This window comes from Acipenser ruthenus, chromosome 24 (genome assembly GCF_902713425.1).
Source record: "Acipenser ruthenus chromosome 24, fAciRut3.2 maternal haplotype, whole genome shotgun sequence".
NCBI classification, from domain to species: domain Eukaryota; kingdom Metazoa; phylum Chordata; class Actinopteri; order Acipenseriformes; family Acipenseridae; genus Acipenser; species Acipenser ruthenus.
The window spans coordinates 1,386,413-1,409,213 of NC_081212.1; the positions used below are offsets into that span (position 1 = coordinate 1,386,413).

A 22,801-nucleotide genomic window follows, 5' to 3' on the forward strand; every position below is an offset into this window, starting at 1 on the left:
GTGTTTGCAGGATTAAAAAAAATAATGAAATGGCTGACCTATACACGAATGAATTGTTACATCTCCACACAACCACACGCTACCCTGATGCTGTTCCAGTGATGACACCCCTCCCTCTGCAAATCGGTTCATTCTAGAGAAAACCGTGCTGTAAATGTCTAATTTATTGTTCTCTTAAATAAAATATTCCCTTCAACGTTGCAACAGTATCTAGCATGAATATGCTACATGCTGCAAAAGTTGGATAATGTTACTTCGTATGATTTAACACATGTGGTCCTGGGTTGCCGGTACATTAAAAATCAGCTAATCTGTTGAGAAACGAAACTAAAATGTTTCCTGTACCAATAAAAGCGAGTGAGCAAATCTCAGCGTATCCTGTTTTTACAGCGTCTCGTTCAAGGCGCTTCAGCGGTATATCTGTCTTCAGCTGCACAGTTACCGAAGGGACGGACAAATGATGGCATTCTGTAACCAGCAACCGTTTTACAATCCGGTATGTAACACTTTAAAGGAAAAGAAAATAAAAGATATATATATATATATAGTAGAATTGTGATTTTTAAAAACTGGACAGCGTCTATACCAAAACCATAATCCAGTGGTGCGTGCTCTTATCGTAATCATTTAAGCTTTATTGTATTGCCTTTTCAAATCCTAATGGCTACACTTTTCATGTAGTTAAAACAAAACAAAACGAAAAACTTGCTATTAAACTCTGCTGTCTGTGGACTTTAATCAAATCGGCTGCATATGGCACCATAGTAGTGGTGATCTAAATTTTTACTAAATCACTTCGGTCTTGTTGCAATTATTATTATTATTATTATTATTATTATTATTATTATTATTCATCTTACATATTTCTATTTGTCGTGACCGCCTCAGTGAAACGTTACTGGCCCCCCCCCCCCCCCCCCGCCCCCCCCCCGCGCAGACAGCCTCGCAATCTCCAGTCTGAACGCAGCAAACACAACGCCCCTGTGTCCCGTGGTGTCCTCCGCTGTCGTGAGGCATACCGCAGCACAAAGGCGTACACACTAGAACGCGTCCTGAGGGCGTCCGGTGATTTTTAATGGATATGGTTGAGGCACCTCTCAGATTTTACTTTTTTTGTCCCGGCACCTAATTTGTCCGGATCCGGTACCTCTCGCGGCATGATTTATTATTTTTTCCAATGTTTGCACTGTAAACATTCTAATAAAAGCGATCAGAGTTAAAGTTGCTTCTGCCTCCTCGTTATTTCTCTCGTCCCCCAGTAAAAGCGCATCCTGTCCTGCCACACCGATTCCAGACCTGCTCTCTTATTTGTACATAGCGGTTATGGGGCGGGCCGGCGAGTCTGATCTTGAAACCGTGGTGGTCAGCTAGTGAGAGGTCCCCTACGTGATCGCGTCACGTAGCCTAGGCTAGTCGTCGCTACTGAATTTGAAACGTGTCGAGTGGAAAGGAAAGCCAAATCAAAAATGAGGGGGAAACTGCTCCTGATGGCGATGCCTTAGCTAGCAGCGGTGTCTGCGCTTAATCCCGCCAGTTCAGCATCACCTCCGGCACGTCTTCCACTAGCTAGCTAGCTTTTTAGTGTCTCGATTCATTTTGATTCAGTTCAGTTTGGTGAATCGATTCATTTCGTTCATTTGATTCACTGATTCAATGACACAAAACCAGTCAATGTAGATCGCATTAACGTAGGTTTATTTGAACCGGAAAGAACGAGTCGTTCACAAACTGCACATCACAAAAGCTAGAGATAATCTATATTTGGTTGACTTGGTTCGTAAACATTAAATTAAATATAGTTTAACAAAAAATAATAATATATATTTAGAATACTGGAGATAACATAACAGTTTGAACCATTAGCATTGTTTAGCCAGTATCAATCTAATCTAATCTAATTTAATCTTTAAAAAAAAATAGTCATTTGCATTCTTATGTGGTTTTTTTCTATACATTTGGAGTCACCCATTGTTTTTTACAACAACAAAAAAGAGAGGCTCGAACGAGTGATATTTGTGGAACTAGTCCGTGTTTGCCCAATTCATCTTCTATCCAGTAAACCTTTGGGATTAGTCATGTGATCAATCACACGTTGACACCCATAACCGCAACATGTATATTTTATATAAACAAAGTTTAAACGTGTATATATTTAGTATTTTTTAGTGTTTAACACAGTAAAATAACATTTAGAAAATGTATATTTAATGTGCGTGTAAAATATAATAGACGTTTAAGAACGTCATCCGTTAGAATGTGCAATATCCTCCTAAAAGGTCGTTGTATCGCAGCTGATACTAACGTGTCACCTTGTGGACTGAGGTGAACCGCCGTCATTATTAAATTATAAAATATTTAACCGTGGTTGTAAATCGTCATGTATAAAATACATTCATTCCTCAAGGTCAAATATGTAATCACAAGTTATATAATTATGCCTTGAGTACAATAACGTTACAATACCAGTAGATGTTTGTATTTATTTATTTTGGAAATGAGGTGTATATCTCAATTATTATTATTATTATTATTATTATTATTATTATTATTATTATTATTATTATTATTATTATTATTATTATTTAGTCATTTGGCTGACTTTACTCAAGATGACTTAGAAGTATTAATCATAGGGAGGGATGAAACTAACAAAAGAGTGGGTGGAATGTACAGTAACGTCCTCTGCCTCCGACGTGAAAAAAAAACCTCAAAGAGCCCTCAGAAAAAAGGTTTTTGAACATGCCCGAACCAAGGCCCATTTAGCGGCAGCAAGCATTGTAGCCAAGGCTAAAGATGACACCTTAACACGGGTTATAGTTACATTGTCTGGCTACATTGTGTTTGTCACTTAACACGGGTTATAGTTACATTGTCTGGATACATTGTGTTTGTCACTTAACACGGGTTATAGTTACATTGTCTGGATACATTGTGTTTGTCACTTAACACGGGTTATAGTTACATTGTCTGGATACATTGTGTTTGTCACTTTTTTTCTCATGTGTTCCGGTACCTCAGAGCCCCCCCGGAACACCCCCCCTCTCGCGCTCACTATGTGTTCCGGGACCTCCCGATTTACAAATTAACCACTGCAAGGGAGCATTGGCGGACTGTCAATCAAAGCAGAAATTCACAAATCAGAGCGAACAGATTCCTGCCTGAAGGCGGGCTGTAAAGCAAGAAGGTGTTAAGGTCACGTGATTGCTCTGCTGGCAGGTGTAAACAGTGTTCAGTATTAATAAAATTACAATATGTTGAATCCGCCACCAAGTAATACGTTTTGCAAAGTATAAAGAATAAAACAGGCTGCTACAGGAGTTTGAATGCATTTGTACCGCGGGCTCAGCTTTGAGGAGCTGGAATTTATTTTTTTTTTCTTTTGTAGAAACGTTTTCATAATAACTTTTGTACTTGCGACATTAATTTAAAAATTCAGCTGACGCCTATGGTGAATACGTTTTTTTTTTTTTTTGACTAATTAGCTATTAACATTTAAAATATTCAGTACTTTGATGTATGTTTCAATATTAGCCAACTGAGTGTGATTTTGCAAGTTGTATTTGGTTGTACAGAGTAGTTGCGAAAAAAGTAACTTCTGCAAGGCTCTCGTTTCCTTCTGTATTGTGTTCAGTGTGAGAGGTAACGGCTGCACGATTTAGTCACACAGTGTTCACAAATTAGGATTTAAGAGTTATGTTTTTGTGCTCGTTGTACTGGTTTTACTCAAGTGATTCCTGTGCATGTGTTTATGAATGGGAATAATAAGAGACATGCACTTCTTTCTTGTATGATGACCAAGAAAAATAACTGCATTTCTAAAATGTTCAGTTATCAAAAAGTATTTCAATTTAAAGGTGCCTCATGCAGCTGAACAGGTGGGCCTCAGGTAGAAAGGTTTGGAAAGCCCTGCAGGACAGTGAGATGTGTGGCATGGTGCAGCGTCCTAGCTGTTGCACAATGGCTTGCCAGTTTTAAATAGTATTGCAAGCACACTTGTCTTTTATCTCATTATTTAGCAGTACAGCTATGGCCAAAAGTTTTGCATCACCCCAGAATTAACTAACTTTGCTGTATAAAGTCGAATGAAACCTGCTGAATAATGTTATGTTAACATATTGTTTTCCACATACTGAAAAGTGAAAAATGTGACATTTCGAAATCGAAAATGAAATACTGTACTGCTACTATGGCATCCGGTAGACTTCTGCGAGATCATTCTGCAGTTTCTTTGATCACATGATGTTAAATAAAATATATACAGCATTGCCACACACGGCCCAATTGCCACATTTAGGGTTATGTTGGAACCTGGCAGTTCTCATACTCCGATAAGGTAACTACTGACTTGCGAATCTGTCATTGAATCCTGGCTTTTTCTAATTGTAATGTGCTGCCTGCCTCGGGACACACACTGCTTCAACCCCGACTGTTTGCCTGTTCAGCTAACCCAGTCCCTGGTCGTTTTTCACAGAGCATCCCCTTCACTGGCTTCATCCAGGGAGGTCTTCAGGTAGGGAAGATGATCACTATCTCTGGGAGGGTCCTGCCTGGGTCAGAGAGGTACTGGACTGTGTTTCTTCCGTCTTCTTTTTTTTTATTTCAATTTAGATTGCCCAATTTAGAATGTCCAGTTATTATTCCCGCACCCCTAATTCACAGCGCTCTGATCTGTGCACAGATTTGTTGTGAATTTGCAGTGTGGCTCCCATCAGAGCCCTAGACCTGACATCGCTCTCCACTTCAACCCACGCTACGAGGGGAGCCAGCAGTACGTGGTGTGCAACACCTTGCAGAACCAGAACTGGGGCTCGGAGGAGAGGAAACACAAGATGCCCCTGCAGAGAGGATCCAGCTTCACTCTCATGATCCTGGTCAACCACAATGCCTACAAGGTGAGATGGTCACTGCAGCTGTGTGGGCAGCGCTGTAGTGGAGGTTAATCGAAATGTTTTAATAAATGACTTGGATCTGCCGTGCTCTTCCCCATCATATTATTATTATTATTATTATTATTATTATTATTATTATTATTATTATTATTATTATTATTATTATTAGTAGTAGTAGTAGTAGTAGTAGTAGCAGCAGTAGTATTCCTTATCTTACATACTTGTATTTGTCCTGACCCCGACCTCAAACCCTTTCTGTTATAAAAGTGGTATCCAATCTGAAGTAATAACTAATCTCTATTACAAACTGCGGTGGCTGTGTTAAATTGCTCATTGTAATTATCACTTGGCTCCCATTTGAGATAATAGCCCCAGGAGTTGGGACTTTGGAACCACTGGCATAGTAACTATAGCAACTCCCCCTGCTGCGTCAGTTTCAGTGCCATGTAAACCATGGCACTCCAAACGCAGCTGTAGCAATCCTGGCAACGTTGCCCGATACCCTGAACTGACAGCAATGCACAATAAGCCCTTGGGGTGTACGGTTTTATTTCTGTCTTTAATGTGCCTTTTCTAGCAAGCGTTGCATTGGTTTAAATGCCGTGGTGCAGGCTGTCAAAAGGACCCGGATTGCATGGGCATGGAGACTGAACTGCTCTCTCCCTCACCCCCTTAAAGGGAGCTCCGTCCAGTCCAGGACCGGCTTGAGGCACGGAGACTGAACTGCTCCCTCACCCCCTAAGAGACAGGGTGCTCCCTCCAGTCCAGGGCAGGCTTGAGGCACAGAGACTGAACTGCTCCCTCACCCCCTAAGAGAAAGGGTGCTCCCTCCAGTCCAGGGCAGGCTTGAGGCATGGAGACTGAACTGTTCCTTCACCCCCTAAGAGACAGGGTGCTCCCTCAAGTCCAGGGCAGGCTTAAATCATATAAAAGGGGCTTTGACAATCTTTGATGGATCCTGTATTTGAAATATTGTGGTATTTTCTCTCGTTTTCAGGTGGCAGTGAATGGGAATCACTTCCTGGAGTTCAATCACAGGCTCTCCATATCCAGCGTGAACACCATTGCAGTGGAGGGAGGTGTGGAGGTGGCATCCATCATCTTCCAAAACCCCACAGTGAGTTCAGGCAGGGCAGCACGGAGCTCACTGCCCACATTGGACACCAGTAACGTCTGAACTGTTTTGGGAATGCAAGCCGCTTGACAATAGCTTTTTGTTTCTCCCGTTTCAGCCTCAGTTTGCAGCTGCACAGGCTTTTCAGGTGAGTATTTTGTTCATTTACAGAAGCTGCAAAAAAAAAAAAAAAAAGTCGCTTTGTCAACCAATGATTTTAGTTTTAACATCCAGCCAATCAAGCGATACGTTCATCCCAGCGCAACAAAATCAGACACACAGGGAGTGGCATAGAGGAGTCCGGCAAGGGGGGCTCGTCAGTCCACTGCCAACACAGCCCCCTGCTGGCTGGCTTCAATAGGATTAGTTTCTATAACCTCGATGCTTGAGTTTCTTAACAACATTGCACCCAAGGTAGTTTTTTTTAGCTGTGGGGGGACACCAGCTTCTTCACCCAAACAGAAATAAATCGATGTGCTTCTGCTGCTACTGCTGCACGCAGAAAGAAGGAAGGTGACACATTGAAGGATTCAGTTCACAAGTCAGGGTTTGCATGGTCCTGAATTGAGGATTATAATTTAAGGACTTGCTCATAGCCCACATTGGACACCAGTAACGTCTGAACCGTTTGCGCTACTGTTTTGGGAATGCAATCCGCTTGACAATAACTTTTGTTTTTCCCCTTTCAGCCTCAGTTAGCAGCTGCACAGGCTTTTTCGGTGAGTATTTTCATTTACAGAAACTGCAAAAAAAAAATAAAATAAAATAAAATAAATCTGTCAATTTTAGTTTCACATCCAGCCAATCAAGTGATGCCTTGATCCAAGAGCCCATCAGTAATCAGCCAATGGGTTTATTGAAATTAAAAGGGCGGGTTCAATGAGCTGCTCCATCTTGTTCGCAGGCCCGTGGTCGTGGGGGCAGCAGAAGCCGTAACCAAGCCAAGGCTAAACAATTAAGTACAATTACATTACTTCATGCTCCTTCACCAACCCTCCTGAGCAACGGTTTCTAATGCCTGTGATTAACAGGGATGGGGGTGGATGTGCAAGTACAGTACAAGAGTTTTAACCCTTTCCTGCATGGCTACGCTGGAGGTTAGCAGCGGTATAGTGGTGTTAATCGTGGTTGTGGTGGTACTGTTGTCACGTGTGCATTGTGCCGTGGCCAGATACTCTAATCCTTTCTGTGATTCTCGGGTGAACAGAGATGCTTCTTCCAAAGGGAAAGTCTAATGCGAGTTGTGTTGCATGGACTAGCAGCTGTCTTGAAACCATGTTTTGTGTACGTGTGGCACTGATCCGAGCTGTGAAGTGAAGTACACAGCAGCTCTTGGTAACAATGCTGGGCTGCAGTGATGAATTGAAACAAACACGCTCTTAACAAACCACTCACAAGTATTCTTATTCATTGTTTTTTGTTTTGTTTTTGTTTAGGCTTTTGGAGTGGTAAGTGTTTTTTTTTTAATTTCTTGATCGTTTTGTGATTTAAAGTCCATATTGTTTGAAACTCCCTGAGAACTCCCGGAGAACACTGCTGTTTTACTGCGGTGTTGAGCTGGAGCTTTGCAGCTCCTCGGATGCGTTTTGAGATGCTGTCACTGGCTGTGGTTCAGTTGCTATCTTGCTTGGATGTTAACATTTCCATATGTCCATATTAATAAAGCCAATGTTTCACAAAGTTCCTCTTTGTGTTTTACAGCCAGCACCTGCTTATTCAGTGCCACCGTCCTATGTAAGCAAATCATTAACTCATTTTAATACAAGTAGCAATGAGGCCGTCACCATGGCGATGCCTTTACCCTTGAGCTCAGTCACAGTTATGGTTGTTTGTTGCTGTTGCTGTCTTGCAGACTGTGCCCTACAAAAGCTTCATCAACGGGGGCCTCTACCCATCAAGAATGATTACCATCCAGGGATACGTTCTTCCCACTGCAACAAGGTCAGACACACAGGGAGTGGCAGAGAGGAGTCCGGCAAGGGGGGCTCATCAGTCCACTGCCAACACAGCCCCCTGCTGGCTGGCTTCAATAGGATTAGTTTCTATAACCTCGATGCTTGAGTTTCTTAACAACATTGTACCCAAGGTAGTTTTTTTTTTTAGCTGTGGGGGGACACCAGCTTCTTCACCCAAACAGAACTAAATCGATGTGCTTCTGCTGCTACCGCTGCACGCAGAAAGAAGGAAGGTGATACATTGAAGGATTCAGTTCACAAGTCAGGGTTGTGCACGGTCCCGAATTGAGGATTATAATTTAAGGACTCGCTCTTTCCAAAGCAGGATGATAAGAGTGGGTTTAAATACAGAAGCGGTGTATGATTTATTATTGTATATATTTCATTAAGCAATGATATTGAAAGCCCTGTTTTATTTTTCCCTCTCAAGGTTCCATGTTAATTTTAAGTACAACTCTCTGATTGCATTCCACTTGAACCCGCGTCTGGATGAGAACGCTGTGGTGCGGAACAGCTTGCTGGGGGAGAAGTGGGGTCCGGAGGAGAGGAATCTGTCTGCTGGGATGCCCTTCGCCCGAGGCCAGGCCTTTATGGTACTGTCTGCTTTGTATTTGTACCAGGGGGGTGTCCAGTGATGGGTGGGCAGAAGCCTGGAAGAACTAGAACCAAGCGACAGAATCCATGGAGTCCATGGGGGGGGTCTGTTCTATTGATCTCAACAGCGTGGATCGAATTATTACCATTTTATAAAACAGGGTGTTTAGTGCGGCAGCGTTTTGAAAATGCAGCATCTTGCAGGGCACGTTTTAATTCAGTTGACTGTCGCACTGTGTAAATAGCCAGGGTGGACCTTCCTGTATTAATAATGTAAATAACTAAGGTACTTGGGTCCACCGCTGTTCAAGATCAGTTGATCAGAGCGCTCAGATTGTTTCAAACTTGTATCATTAACAGACATTTTCTTTTCAAGTACGGATTATCTGTACTTGAAAATCTTAGCACGGTGCTAAAAGCCATGGTGTCTTTAATGAGCGACACTAAAGCAGTTCACGTGACTATATTTGTCTTCCCTCCTCCTCAGTTGGCGATTGCGTGCGAGTCTCATCGGTACAGCGTTTCCGTGAACGGGAAGCACTGTTTTGACTTCAGTCACCGCGTGTCTCAGCTGCAGCAGATCAACGTCCTGGAAATAGAAGGGGACGTGACCCTCACTGCAGTGCAGGTGTGACACACGCAGCCCAGGGAGAACAACAAGAAGTGGAACACAAGAAGAAAAAAAAATTTAATTCTAGTCCTTCATCCTTCATAATCTTTAGACAGTCGTTTTGCTTTTTAATATCTGCACTGCGTTCTCTCTGATTTGATAGGGGGCTGGTACAAATTTGATACAAATTTGTTAAATTAAAATGCATTTCCCAAGAAGCTCAGAGCTCACTCTGCAAACAGCAAGCACATTCAGAGCTTCTTGTAAATAGATCCCCTTCAGTCCCTGTGTGTAGCATTGTACCGTGTTAAGTTTCTTATCTCTATGTATCTGTTTTATAATGCAATATGTTTTTTTCAAAGTTATGGCAGGGCAACTTTTCAAAGTCCACAGAGTTCACACAAACTGTTGACAAAAAATGCAAGACATTGCGAGCGAAGGAGATAAAGTACAAATCTGGTTTTGTTTGAGTTCATTGAAATAGTGGGGATGAACGCCCCAATCATAATACCTGTCCATTCTGTGTGGGCGTTACTTGATTGTGCCTTGAACTCGTTTGGATTTTGTTTATATCATTTTGTAACGTGAAGCTTTAATTTCTGCATTGTCTTGCATGAAGAAAGTAAGGTGCTTAATCTTGATGAATGCAAGGAGCAGATCATCCTAACAGAAAGAAGCCTGGTAATGTGAACGAATGTGAATAAATCCACTTCTACCTTCATGACGTGTTAGGTTTTGTATTTTCATTCTCTGTATCTGGGTTGGGTTCAAAGAAGACGCATTATAAACTGCACATATACATCTTTATTTATGTAGTTCAGTTCATACAGTCGTCATAAGCCACATTTCTGTGTACAACAGCAATACAATAGCATTAAACAAGAGATACTACAGGCTGGACTTCACTCATGTTAAGGGCAGTGTAAGGCAGGTGTTTTACAGCCATCTTGTGGTGTAATATTGTATTTGTCTCTAAAGAAGCTTTAAAGCATGAAGTAATATTTTAATATATAACAAAAAAAAAAAATAACAGTATTATTTAAGCCTTACTCGTATAACACACACACACATATAATATTAACAGTTTGAATAAATATACAGAGCAAATATTTAACATTCAAATAAAATAAATATTTTATAGTACAATTATTAATTAATATAGGTCTGCCTTGCCTGATTTGAGTTGAAATCCCAAACCATTTACTAAATGTGTACCTAACTGTCCGGATCACCACTACCTCAATCAAAATAATGATGTCTGGAAAGGAATCTTCATAATAATTCGGAATTCTTATTGCACATAACCTAAAACCACAGCCAAACACACAGACAGTTTGAAGCCACCTTCCACTCGATCCATATTCAGCCAGCTGAATTTCTATATAGATCCACGCATGGGGATGTGATTTATTGATGCCTGTAATGGTGTTCTCATTTCTGGAAAACGGCCCCGAAGATGTCCTCGTGGTATCTCTTCTCATTCTGTTGAAACAAAGTTACACTTAAACTTCAGCTGGCACGCGTGAGCACGCTTCTTCAGTGTAGGACAGAACAGTTCAGTGTGGAACCCTTTCATGCATGGTGACCTCATAAAGGGAACGGAGGAAATAAACTTTTTTATATAAAGGGTATGGAAGCAGCAGTGTGCAGTAGTGGTTAGGGCTCTGGACTCTTGACCGGAGGGTCGTGGGTTCAATCCCCGGTGAGGGCACTGCTGTTGTACCCTTGAGCAAGGTACTTTACCTAGATTGCTCCAGTAAAAAACCAACTGTATAAATGGGTAATTGTATGTAAAATAATGTGATATTTGTATAATGTGTTATCTTGTAACAATTGTTAGTCGCCCTGGATAAGGGCGTCTGCTAAGAAATAAATAATAATGATAATGATAGCCTCATATGAGGATGCTGTTTTCCTCCCATATAAAGCAATGGGGAAAAAAAAGTCAAGTAGTCCAAAACTACTTTTTTCCAGTTATTTTCAATGTTTCATGCATGAAAGGGTTACTGTTAAGTCTCCACTATTAACCAGGTTATATATTTATTCAATATCCTTTTCATCAGTAAACACACAATGGTAGAATATGCAGGGATTCTGAAAGGCTGAAAAGCTTGTCGCTTAATTCACAAAGCATATGAAAACGTGCCCTGTTTTGTTCTCGTGTGTTTCAATTAAACCTTTGAGCACTGAAGCGCTAGGTAATGATGCGACCGGACATTCGGAAGTACAGTACAGTAATGCGCATTGCCAGCAAAGAAGGAGTCTACTCCTCGATGCGGTTTGCAGCAGCCCGATGCTCTGGGGTTTCTCTCCACTTACCTTAAGCTGTGTCAGGTAGTCTCCTGCCTGCTCCAGATTCAAACCCAACCTGTCTGCAAACAGCTCCTTAAGAGTGTGAGAGACGTCCCGGGCCATGCGCACGTCCCCGCAGATATAGATGTGTCCCCCGTCCTTGTGCAGGACCCTGTACACCTCCCCTGCCAGCCTGTCCCTCAGAACATCCTGGACATAGACCTGCATGAGACAGACAGCACAGTGAACACCAGGGCTGCTGGAGTACATTTTTTGTATTTCATACATTGTACCACTAGGTGGCATAGGTCATCCAAGCAACAGAAAGGCATGCGCTGAACAGAAAGTGTACTTTGTCTCCTCTGGTTTCAAGTCTGTATTTAAATTGGGAAGCGCTGTGAAGCAGCAGTGCCTCTGCTCTAATAAAGCACTGTGCATGTTTTTCTCGCACCTTGGGCTGGCCGGGTTCCCTGGAGTAAGCGGTGTAGACGTCCTTCAGCACTCCTTTGCGTTTCAGCTGCAGGGTCTCTGCTTGGTAGAGATGGTCCGTGTCAGACTGTCGACAGCCGAACACCAGGGTCATGCCAGCGCCGGCCACACCTGGAGAACAGAGGCAGCGTGTTTATAGCAATCTGCTTCAGTCGTAAATAACTGCTTTATACATGTGATCTGTGTGCGTGTAAACCAAGCCAAGCACCTCCTGTAAACTACTATACAGCTCAGGGCAAAAGCTTTGCGTCTCCTAGAATTTCAGGCTTGAGACATTATTTAAAATGTAAAATCTTTTGAATTGGTGTGCCTGCAGTACTTGTCAGTCCTGCAGCATGGCAGTTGTGTATTCCCATAGGCTGGCTCACCGTTCTGTTCCAGGTCATGCAGTCTCTGCTGCCAGAAGCTCCTGAAGGGAGCGATGCCTGTGCCGGGCCCCACGAGGATGGAGGGGAGGCTGGGGTCCTTGGGGAGGTGGAAGCCGTTGGCCCTGAAAATACCATGCAAACCGTGAGTCAATACTGTGAGCCTCGCTCTCAGTCTGCCTCCTCTCTGAGTCTCGCTCTCAATCTGTCTCCTCTCCTCTCCTGCCAAATTTGGCAAGCTATTCAATTATTTCAATAAGGATAACCGTAAGGTGTTAATATACTCCAGACATCCTAGGAATACTCTGTTGCAAGGGGGTAACCTGATCAACAACAGAACTGCACTCCTGTTCTATTGCAGATCCCCTGCATTGCACACGGGTTCATCAGACCAGCCCCCCTGCCTCTGCCTGGCAATGCCAACCCCAGCAGTACCTGCGGATGAAGCACGGCACCACATCGCCCTCCTTGATGGTGTTCAGCCAGGTGCTGCAGACCCCGTGGTGCACCGGACCCAGCCCGTCTGTGGAACAAGAGAAGAGGAGGCGTTAGTGTCCCTGCGGCTCTCTCCCTGTGTGGAGGCTGCTCTCTGCGGCCGGGCCGGTCCGTACCTCGGGTGGTGTAGTTGACCACAGCGACGGTGAGGTGGATCTGCCGGGGGCTGTGGTCCAGGGAGGAGCTGATGGAGTAGAATCGGGGTTTCAGGGGGGGCAGCTGGCTCAGGAGGAAGGTGGCCGAGGCCTCGATCGAGGGGAACTCCTCCAGCACCTCCAGAAGCGTGGGGCTGTTGAAAGACTTCCACGTGTTGTACTCCCCAGGGTCCTGGCAAGAAATCCAATAAATACAAAAATCAAGACCGTTTTCCCCACTTGTAATGGCATCTAAGCCCTGTGAACTGAGTGGAGAGGCGAGAGCTGGCTGGAGCCTCATCAAAGGTAACTCTGATGTATTCTGTGCAAAACGACGCCTGCGGTTTGGCATTATGAGTTCATTTAAGCACTACTTTGGTCCCTCCTTATCCCTCCCTGTCCCCAGGTTTACCTGAGCGAGTGTCTCCAACCTCGTCCTCTCGCTGTCCTGGGTGGAGAGCTGCGCTAGTTTCCTGAGCAGGCTCTGGGAGGGCGGGGTGGTGATGTCGAGGAAGTAGGTCAGGGTCTGTGAGAGGGTGCAGGCGGGGAGGCGGGTGTCAGGGCTCCAGGACTTCATCGAGTCTGCAAGGAGGGAGACACAGGGCTGAGTCATCCTGTCTTTTCATGTGATTTTCATGTCAGTCGTAATCTGACAATAACATCAAACAGTATAATATATGCATGAACCTGGAAGACAGTGCATGCTTTCAGGATTGGAGCTCCATCTCAGAACTGTCTGTGTCTCAGTGATCTTAGAACATTCATCTGTAAGTCACTGCGCAGCTTTTAAACTGAAACAGCAACATCAGTTTACCCGGCTATTTCTATCATGCCATCTGAAACGTTGTAGCTGGCTGGGCGCAGTCTGTGTGTTTCCTCACCTTGCCCGCTGTCTCTGCACACCTCCAGCTGCAGGTTCTGGTTGCTGGGTGGAGCGTCCTTCAGCAGTTTGATGATCCCGCTGACCAGCGAGGCCTGGTTCCCAGGGAAGACTCCCACGTGCTCTCCGGGTAGGTACTGCAGCTCGCGGTCCTCCTCACAGCTCAGCTCCACCAGGATGGTCTGTCGGCTGCAACGAGCACAACCACGTCACTGACTCAACCCCTTATTAATGCACCCCTTCATTAACATTCAGACGAGATCGCCCAGTTTAAGGGATGTGCAATAGGGAAGCACAATCGAATTCACAGTGAGTAAGGTGAAGATGCTAAACTAATGGAACAGCGGAAAGTGGGATCATAGGATGATTTTCTGAAATGACTCACTTAAACAGGGCATGCCTGATCATTACCGCACAGAGGAAAACCAGGCCCGCCCATTATTACATCATCTTTAGAACACCCGTGTTATCTTGCTGCACAACGGAACAGCATTCCAATGCATTCTGATTGTTCTGTTGGCCACTGCTACATATTATGATTTTGAATAAGGATGGCTAAACATTAGCTCGTGACGTTACATTGAATAGACTGGGATCAAATGGAGGAGCGTAAACGCAGCTCAAAGACATATAATGGCTGGTTTCACTTGGACTGTCTAATGTTATTGTATGTAAAGTAGTCCAAGACTAGTGCTGACTGGGGTCTGTGAAACCAGCCTTTGGTCTTATACAATTGAAGAGCTTGCATACGTTGAGAGTGGTACTCTTTCAATACCCTGAATTCCCCACCAGAGGGAGACTGTCGCAATGCTACAGCATGATCAGTGTGGAGAAGTTCAGTACCTTGACTTGGAACTCTGCAGGTTCTTCCTGGATTTTAATTTCATGGCAAAAACATCTTTTGAGTGGACAGCGGAAAGTGCTAAAAAGAAAATGCAATAAAAACAACATTAGAATTGAAATTGTACATTTTAAAGATAAAAAAACAGCATTTTCTTGAGCTATGTTCTATGCAGATGTTCTGGAGCTCTGTTCTATGCAGATGTTCTGGAGCTCTGTTCTATGCAGATGTTCTGGAGCTCTGTTCTATACAGATGTTCTGGAGCTCTGTTCTATGCAGATGTACTTGGGTTACGTTACGCCATACAGCACGTTTCACTGTTGAAAGAGGAAGAAGGAGCAGCGTGTTCACACCTTTCACGAAGTCTGTGCTCGCAAGCTCGTGGGCCAGTCTGTATCTCTCGGGCTGCCAGACATCGCTGAAACTCCCCGAGTCTGGGAGCTGGATGTTGAGCTGCCCCCGGATATCAAACGTGTTGCAGGCAGTCTAAAAACAACACACGAAACATCAGAAATACAGCCGTGTGATCACACGAAACAAACAGCATTTTTAGGGTTAAATTTCTTTTAGTATTTCTAAATTTGCCGGTGGGGCAAAGACCTGTAAACAACCTAAGAATACATATAAATCCCCAAGTTGTTTATTTAATGTTTCGTATCTTCAATTATTATTCAGGGATGGGAATAAGCCTCCCATTGCATAGCACTTTGATCCATTCCTGGATTTAATAGGAGAATGGGAGCCTTATTTCCATCCCTATTATTATTATTATTATTATTATTAATTTATTTATTTAAGGCGGTTCTCTGTAATGCAGATCATCAATAAAACCCTATAAGGGCAGGTGTGTTGATACCTTGAAGACGGTCCCTGCCCAGGTGTGGAAGGCCTCCTCCTGTCCGCACAGCTCGTCCCCCTCCCCAGTGGCACAGATCTGCCTGGCACCCAGCTGCTCCAGCTTGTGGTCCAGTGTGTGGGCGAAGGCACAGAACTGCGGGTACATGCGGGAGCCCAGGCCAAACACACAGTACCTGCCAGGGAGACACGGCTGTCAGCTCGGGGTCTGCTTATTGCAAAGTTCAGTTAGACAGTACAGCTGTGACTGCAAAACCTTGCAGTTTGTTCATGTCCACTCTGGAGCAAGTCATGTCATTAATTGAATTGTTCATTCACACAAATCATTTCTGATGCGGTCTCTGCATAGCGAACAGTGACACCGAGTGGCCGCGCGTATGCTTGTATCAGCCTACCTGAATTTGTTGTTCAAGTGCTTCATCGTGAATAAGGATTTCCTGAAGCTCTGTTAAAAAATAAAAAATAAAAAGATGTCAGACGGTATTGCTTTGGTCCTGTGCTGTTTGCACTAATGAATAAGCAGCCGGTTGTTTTCCTCACCTCTCCATTCCCGGGGGAGTCTCCGTTCCCGAAGGTGCTGGTGACGATCACCAGGAAGGTTTCCTTCTCCAGGTCGCTCGGGTCATAGTCGTCCATGCACAGCACCTGGGAGGCAGGGAGGCAGAACAGTGAATACAGCGCAGTGAATACAGCGCAGTGAATACAGCGCAGTGAATACAGAGCAGTGAATACAGAGCAGTGAATACAATGCAGTGCCGAAGATTAAAATAATATTAATAATAATAATCTATTGCAATACAGTCTTATTCAAACTTTTATATATTCGAAATATATAAAATACTTCTGTATGGTAGCTTGACGCATGCAAAAAGCGCTTTAAAAGTTTACATTTGTTGTTGTATTGGGAAAAAAAACTTTTAAATTCTTACAAAACCACGCACAAGATGGTTAAACTAAAGTGTGGCTCCGTGGCTCACCCTGGAGTTGAAGGCGCAGCTCAGCATGGAGTCCAGCTTCCTGGCGAAGGTCTCGGATTTCCCCGTCTCGGTGGCGTAGAGGACTGTGGACTTCACCCTCGCTGCCATCACCTTGCCCATCAGAGAGGAGGCGAAGAACACCGCCCTGCGCAAACCAGGATCACCGATCGGTTAATACCATCTCACTGCTTATCTCCAGCCGTTCTTGATTTGACAGGTCGCACGGTGAACGATCACCTACCTTGCCAGGTCTCTGAATCGAACCTGCCTCTTCTGGGGTCGTTTCTGTTCATCCTTCCACTCGTGTGTTCTCCAGGGATCCGTCTGTTAAACAGAGAGGTGTATAAATAAGTACAGGGATTGCGCAAAGAGATAGACGGGGGGGTGGAGGTGGGGGGGGGGGGGTCTTGAATTAACTAAGAATTCAAATTCGTTTTGGATGAGTCAAGTATATGGAAGTCTATGAACCAGATTGGCAGTTAACGTGAACATGCACTTTCTTTCTTTGGTGGGATTGCTGGAGGGCTGTGCCACTGTGTACCTGGTAGTAGTAGAAGGGGGTGAGGATGTAGTTGAGCAGCTCCTGGTGGTAGACAGGCGTGATGCTGCCAGACATGGGCGGGACCAGCCACACCCAATCTGCAGGGCAGCCCCCGCGCAGACGGAACTCGTTCTGAAGGTGCTTCATGAACGACTCTGATGCAGAGTGGTGATCCATCACCGTCACGTTCTGTTTCTAGGAAATTCAAACAAGAAACCGGATTCAGTCACACTGAAACCCCTGCTGGTTTGCATTGACGCTGGAGTCTCCCCCGCGTGCACATTGCAGGGTTAATAACACTCGCGAGGGAAGAATGAAGGTACCTGGAAACTGTGAAGCACAGCGATGTTGATCTCCACTAGCGCTTGGTCCTTCCACAGGGAAGCCAGCTTGTTAGTTTCCAGACCCATTCTCCTGCCAACTTCCTAATAACAAAAACACAAAAAAAACAGTTATATTTCTTCTCTTAACAGCATCTTTGTGTATGAGGACCCAATAGTAATTGTGTTTCTATTTTTGTTTCTTATGCACGCTAGTCAATGCAGACATGCAGAGTAAGAGACTGGGATGTGTTCAGGGCTGCTCCGTACCTCCAGGATGTTGTATCGCTGGACGTCACAGAAGTCCCGCACTCCTATCTCTGTCCCCATGTACCAGCCGTTGAAGGGACAAGCTGTGAACTCCAGCCCCCCCACTTCCAGAAGCATGCTGGACACCGCAGGCAGAGCGTACCACTTGAGATCCAGCTCCTTGAACCAGTCGAACCTGCGCAACAGAACAGAGAAACCATTAACAACTCGATGCAGGGCTGCAATGCGAAATATACTGGGAACATTAGAGGCATGGGGGGGGGGGGGAAACGGCATGATTACAGACAGTCCCATCGGAACCAGTGTATAATTCCTTCAAGTAGTTTTAGCCACACTGTACTACAAGTACGAAGGACAAGCGATTTCCTTTTCTTTTGCAAATGCATTGCAAGGCATGATGGAACAGTAATGCTTTAGAATCATTATCTGAATCATCAGAACCCCCCCCCCCCCCTGATAATACATTCCAAGCACTGCCATGTGCTGCTTTGATTGCACTTGACATTGCAGAACAGTGTGATCCCTTCCTGGTTTTACTATGAATTCAATGGGACACACCTGAGCTTGTTACCTGTACCTGCACACTTGGGCTAATCAAGCTTAAAGTAAAACCTGGAATGGGTGAAACTGCTATGCAATAGGAGTGTTATTTCAATCCCTGCTTCACCCAATTTCCTATAGCTTTACCAAGATCTTAAGAATTGAGTGTTGAAACTCCTACAATAGGCATCGCTGTGTGGAGGGCGAATCTACCTGGGGTGCTCCATGGACACCTCGAGAATCAGTTCCGGGGGGATCTCAAACAATTCGGGGTCCTCTCCGTGGGCCTGGAGGATGAGGGGGAGCACCTCGAATCGGCCATACTTGGGCTCCCATCCCAGCTGGATACAGAGCTGGGGAGACAAGAGAAGCAGAGTGATGAGTCCTTGAAGGGCGTACCTGCCTGCCTGCCTGCCTGCCTGCCAGCAGTGATACACAGTGGGAGCGGTATGTGGTGACAGCGCCTTACCTCTGTGAACTCCACACTCGAGGGATCTCCCAAGAAGGACCCGTCTGGCCTCTGGTAGCCGGCGTACTTGATCAGCTGACTGTTCCAGACTCGGAAGTCGTGTTTCCCGTCAGTCCTCTGTGGGAAGACGGTGATAGCGGACCTGCAGCGAGACAGAGACACAAGACTTTGTTGCAATGCTCTGCTCAATCTGCACCACATCTTGAGTCCAGGCCAAGTGCACAGCTGGCAAGGATACTTGGCTCTTACTGAAAGTGCTGAAGGCGTTGTGTTTGTGTTTTTGCAATGTTATTCTTTCACCGAGGTGTGGAAATGAAGACCAGATTACTAGTTATTTAAAAAAAAAAAAAAAAAAACGTAATCAATGTTGATGTTTAATAAACCTACCTTAGGTTTCCATTGTTTGATGCGTACTTGAGATGCTCACAGATGTACTCGAACATCTCCTTTGCTGTGTTGCATTGACGAGCATCAAACACCTGGAAAACCAGCATTATTATTATTAATGCGCATACAGACTAATTATATGGAAACTCCTGCCGCCATCCCTGACAATGCACAGTGACATACCTGCAGGTTTGACCACTGGATTCGTCCAATGCACCTGGGTGCATTTCTCCAGGCCTGCTTCGTAGCAAACACTAGCTCCTCCCCCGTCAGCTGATAGGTTCCTGTCTTCTCAATCTCCATGGTAACCGCCTCTACGCGGGCCAAATGCTCCTCAGTTTTTGGTCTGCAAGGTAAGTACGTGTTAAGACTGTCTGCTTTAAAGTTGGGTAGACTAATGATAAAATCAAATAGCAGAGCTGCTGTACAACGCAATACAATAACGTAGAAGACATCTGCAAAGGCCATTTTTATTTAATAAGAAATACATGTATTTATTAATAATAATAATAATAATAATAATAATAACAATAATAATAATAACAGTCAACATTATTAATTTTGCAGAAACAAAACTATGCATAATTTGTTCCAAAGGGTTATATAATAATGTGGTGAATTGAAAAGCGGACGCTTACTGTTTGAAAGACTGATAATACTGATTTATAAACTCAATGGCTTGCACCAGCACTTCCTCCGGTGGGACCGGCTCGCTCCGGACACCTCTGGTCAGAGCGGGGGGCATCATCACAGACCCGTGGCACATTCTCGACTTGCACGGGAGATTCTGAAGAAAGAAAAAAACAGAATAAGGAGTGAAGTTTTCAGAACCACGATATCGAGAAAGCTGCAAAAAAATAATATTCAGCGAGGAGGAAGAGAAAGAGGTACCTTGACTGCTTTGCGGTGCAGAGTGTCTTGGAGTACGGATCCGTTTTCCATGTTTTTCATCCTCATGAACGGGCACCTTTGTGTATTGGATTTGGGTACGCATTTCTTAGGTGGAGTCTATATTAAAACAATAATAATAATAATAATAATAATAACGTGAGATTGATGAATAAGTAATATAAACATACATTCATATAAATTACATTTAGTTTTTTTGAGGATCTGTAACTGTAAAACAAGTGTTGAAGAATCCTAAAATGTCTTAGATTATAACCCCATTTTTAAAATAATACTTTACGTAGTGTTTATAACTAAAATCCCTAAACATTTATAACAGCAGCGAAAACAATAACGAATATTCGAATAAAACAATTTAACAGACCCCATTATTAGCCCAGTTAATCATTCTTCTTAATTTACCTCCGGTGTCGGTGTCTTGGTGATAATTTCGATTTTTGTCTCCTCTTCCAGCTTCACCGGTTCAGACTCATCTCTGATTCAAATAAAATAAAACGACATTAAAACTCGAGGGTGCAGGCTGTGGGGTTTAAGTATCGCTGAGAGAGGTAGCTACTGTTTATAGGCAATAGTTTCGTACGTTGCCATAATTAAACAGAAATATTCACTTCATTAAAACGATTAAATACTGATATTGACAAAACATTAAAAAAAAAACAAAAAAAAAAACACCTCATTGTACGTATTTAATTGTCAATCGGCCTCAGGGTGAATAGTAATCCATTAAATCCCAACCCTGTAACGAACTAGGAACAAACGAATCACCTCCACGCACTGCCCCTGCCCAAGTAAGTGTCTCGCCTATATTTTAACAAGACCCACTTCCAGACAGAAAGCTGTATTGATTATTCGGCTATTCGTTTCCAAATATCAGCGTGTAGAGATAGCGCTCGTTTTGTGTTGGTTTCTTACCCGTATTGGTTCACAGTCGATGCGAAGTTATCGTTCTCGTCCTTGATGTCGTGGGAGTTCTTGATGTCGTGGGAGTTCTTGATGTCGTGGAAGTTCTTGATGTCGTGGAAGTTCTTGATGTCGTGGGAGTTCTTGATCTCGTTCTCGTCCTTGATGTCGTAGGAGTTGCTTTTCCTTTGCAGGTATTTCCAAGGGCACAGCATTGTTGTTCCTTCTTTATTACAGTTACTCTGAAACTATATTGATGTTATCATATGAGAAACACTGATCAGCACAACCCCAACCCCACATATAAAATCAAACCTCTCTTTAACCCTTTCACACACGGAGACGGATACAAAACTCTCCTCTAGTCTTGGGTATGGAGGCACACGGAAGACGTGAAAACATTGATTTTTAGCTTACATACTGCTTTTTCATATTATTTTTCAAAAGGTATAAAAAGTTACAAAATGAAAAAAACTAGCTTAATTATGCTGCCTTAAATTAACTACTCGTTTTAGTTTTGTAAATTAAAAGTTTGTAGCTTTTAAACTAAATAAATCAGCTCAATTATTATTAATAAATAAATAGATTGAAATATTTAACAGTAAAACAGGACTAATAATAAGCCCGATTTTCCCAGTTAAATTTATATATATATATATATATATATATATATATATATATATATATATATATATATATATATATATATTAGCTCAAAGAGCCAGCTCAACGTTTTGATATGTTGTACATATCTTTCTCAAGGGAGCATGTGTTTGAATCAAAACATATATATATATATATATATATATATATATATATATATATATATATACACACACACACACACACACACACACACACAAAGATACTATTTAACATGGAAGTGTATAAAAATGGCTATATAATATTGTGCAAACAAACTTTTCATCGCAATTCATTATAAAAATAATGTAATTGTATGTAAAAATAATGTGATATCTTGTAACAATTGTAAGTCGCCCTGGATAAGGGCGTCTGCTAAGAAATAAATAATAATAATAATAATAATAATAATAATAATAATAATAATAATAATAATAATAATAATAATAAGACATAAATAAATACATAAATAACACAATTACATTTTTTTTTTGTTAAAACAAACAAACAAAAGAAAAACACTTGTTACAATTAATATGAAATGTCTCTGGGCTGGTTCCTTACCGAATGTGTTGCAGTTGTTGAATTTTCCTGTCTGTTGCAGATGTGTGTTTTTTTTTCCTCTTGACTAGTGTTTGTCTGTACTGGACGCTTCTTCGCACCTCTCTCTTATACTGTCACTGAACCAGTGCACAAGTGGGAGTGTAGAAGCGAGGGGAATCCCTGGAGCGAAACACTTCCTGACTGGAGAACAGCCATGATGTAATCACACGGCTCAGCACATACTGGACACGTTTGTTCAACAGGTTTTTTTGGTTTGATCAACGATACCCGTCTGTAGCTATAATTTAGCAAATAGGTTAATCAGTACAGTGCTGTATTGTGATACTGCTGCGGAAACACTTTGTAACTATCGCAGAATCAGATTGCAATGTGAACACATGAAACAGTTAAGCTTTTGGATTTATTTATGAATGAAGTTTTTGCACTTGCTGAAGTGTGGTAGGACGTTTAGTTTGAGGGGCTCACTGTAAATAAGAATTAAACATACCTCTCTTGGTTTTAGATGACATCATTGTTAGTGTAGATATATAGGAGGCTGTGTGGTCCAGTGGTTAAAGGAACGGGCTTGTAAGCAGGAGGTTCCCGGCTCAGCCACTGACTCACTGAGCAAGTCACTTAACCTCCTTGTGCTCCGTCTTTCGGGTGAGACGCTGTTGTAAGTGACTCTGCAGCTGATGCATAGTTCACACACCTTAGTCTCTGTAAGTCGCCTTGGATAAAGGCGTCTGCTAAATAAACAAGTAATAAACATATTTTCCTTGACCTATTC

General features: G+C 43.1%; 2 protein-coding genes across 2 annotated transcripts; one reads left to right on the plus strand and one right to left on the minus strand.

The window, feature by feature from the left end:
* Positions 1 to 348: 348 nt before the first annotated feature.
* On the plus strand, positions 349 to 9,883 carry LOC117429558 (galectin-9-like). The gene is made up of 11 exons (XM_058997890.1): positions 349 to 496; positions 4,472 to 4,560; positions 4,679 to 4,892; positions 5,887 to 6,006; positions 6,122 to 6,151; positions 6,693 to 6,722; positions 7,440 to 7,451; positions 7,705 to 7,737; positions 7,856 to 7,944; positions 8,389 to 8,551; positions 9,040 to 9,883. The coding sequence occupies exons 1-11, from the start codon at positions 458 to 460 to the stop codon at positions 9,184 to 9,186; spliced, it is 966 nt and encodes a 321-aa protein (XP_058853873.1). The 5' UTR covers positions 349 to 457; the 3' UTR covers positions 9,187 to 9,883.
* A 44-nt stretch (positions 9,884 to 9,927) lies between these two features.
* On the minus strand, positions 9,928 to 22,145 carry LOC117429557 (nitric oxide synthase, inducible-like). The gene is made up of 27 exons (XM_034049190.3): positions 22,033 to 22,145; positions 20,839 to 21,074; positions 20,329 to 20,401; positions 19,909 to 20,025; positions 19,656 to 19,804; positions 19,201 to 19,363; positions 19,018 to 19,109; positions 18,631 to 18,772; positions 18,375 to 18,514; positions 17,622 to 17,796; positions 17,355 to 17,456; positions 17,032 to 17,226; positions 16,732 to 16,814; positions 16,491 to 16,635; positions 16,054 to 16,158; positions 15,909 to 15,958; positions 15,515 to 15,689; positions 15,012 to 15,144; positions 14,661 to 14,739; positions 13,819 to 14,006; positions 13,350 to 13,519; positions 12,920 to 13,130; positions 12,744 to 12,831; positions 12,312 to 12,433; positions 11,906 to 12,054; positions 11,482 to 11,676; positions 9,928 to 10,644 (listed from the first exon to the last, which is right to left on the minus strand). Exons 2-27 carry the CDS (start codon positions 21,039 to 21,041, stop codon positions 10,594 to 10,596), a joined length of 3,495 nt encoding a protein of 1,164 aa, XP_033905081.3. The 5' UTR covers positions 21,042 to 21,074; positions 22,033 to 22,145; the 3' UTR covers positions 9,928 to 10,593.
* Between the last annotated feature and the right edge of the window lie 656 nt (positions 22,146 to 22,801).

What these genes read in the sequence shown, in the direction of transcription:
- LOC117429557 (XM_034049190.3), bottom strand. Translation starts at nt 21,041, where the DNA reads ATGCTGTGCCCTTGGAAATACCTGCAAAGGAAAAGCAACTCCTACGAC. An exon ending in TATTATCAGTCTTTCAAACA is followed by an intron (nt 19,364 to 19,655) that starts GTAAGCGTCCGC and finishes CTTACCTTGCAG; the next exon opens with ACCAAAAACTGAGGAGCATT. An exon ending in GTGCAGAGACAGCGGGCAAG is followed by an intron (nt 13,520 to 13,818) that starts GTGAGGAAACAC and finishes CCCTCCTTGCAG; the next exon opens with ACTCGATGAAGTCCTGGAGC.
- LOC117429558 (XM_058997890.1), top strand. Translation starts at nt 458, where the DNA reads ATGATGGCATTCTGTAACCAGCAACCGTTTTACAATCCG. An exon ending in TCAACCACAATGCCTACAAG is followed by an intron (nt 4,893 to 5,886) that starts GTGAGATGGTCA and finishes TCTCGTTTTCAG; the next exon opens with GTGGCAGTGAATGGGAATCA. An exon ending in CAGCTGCACAGGCTTTTCAG is followed by an intron (nt 6,152 to 6,692) that starts GTGAGTATTTTG and finishes TTCCCCTTTCAG; the next exon opens with CCTCAGTTAGCAGCTGCACA.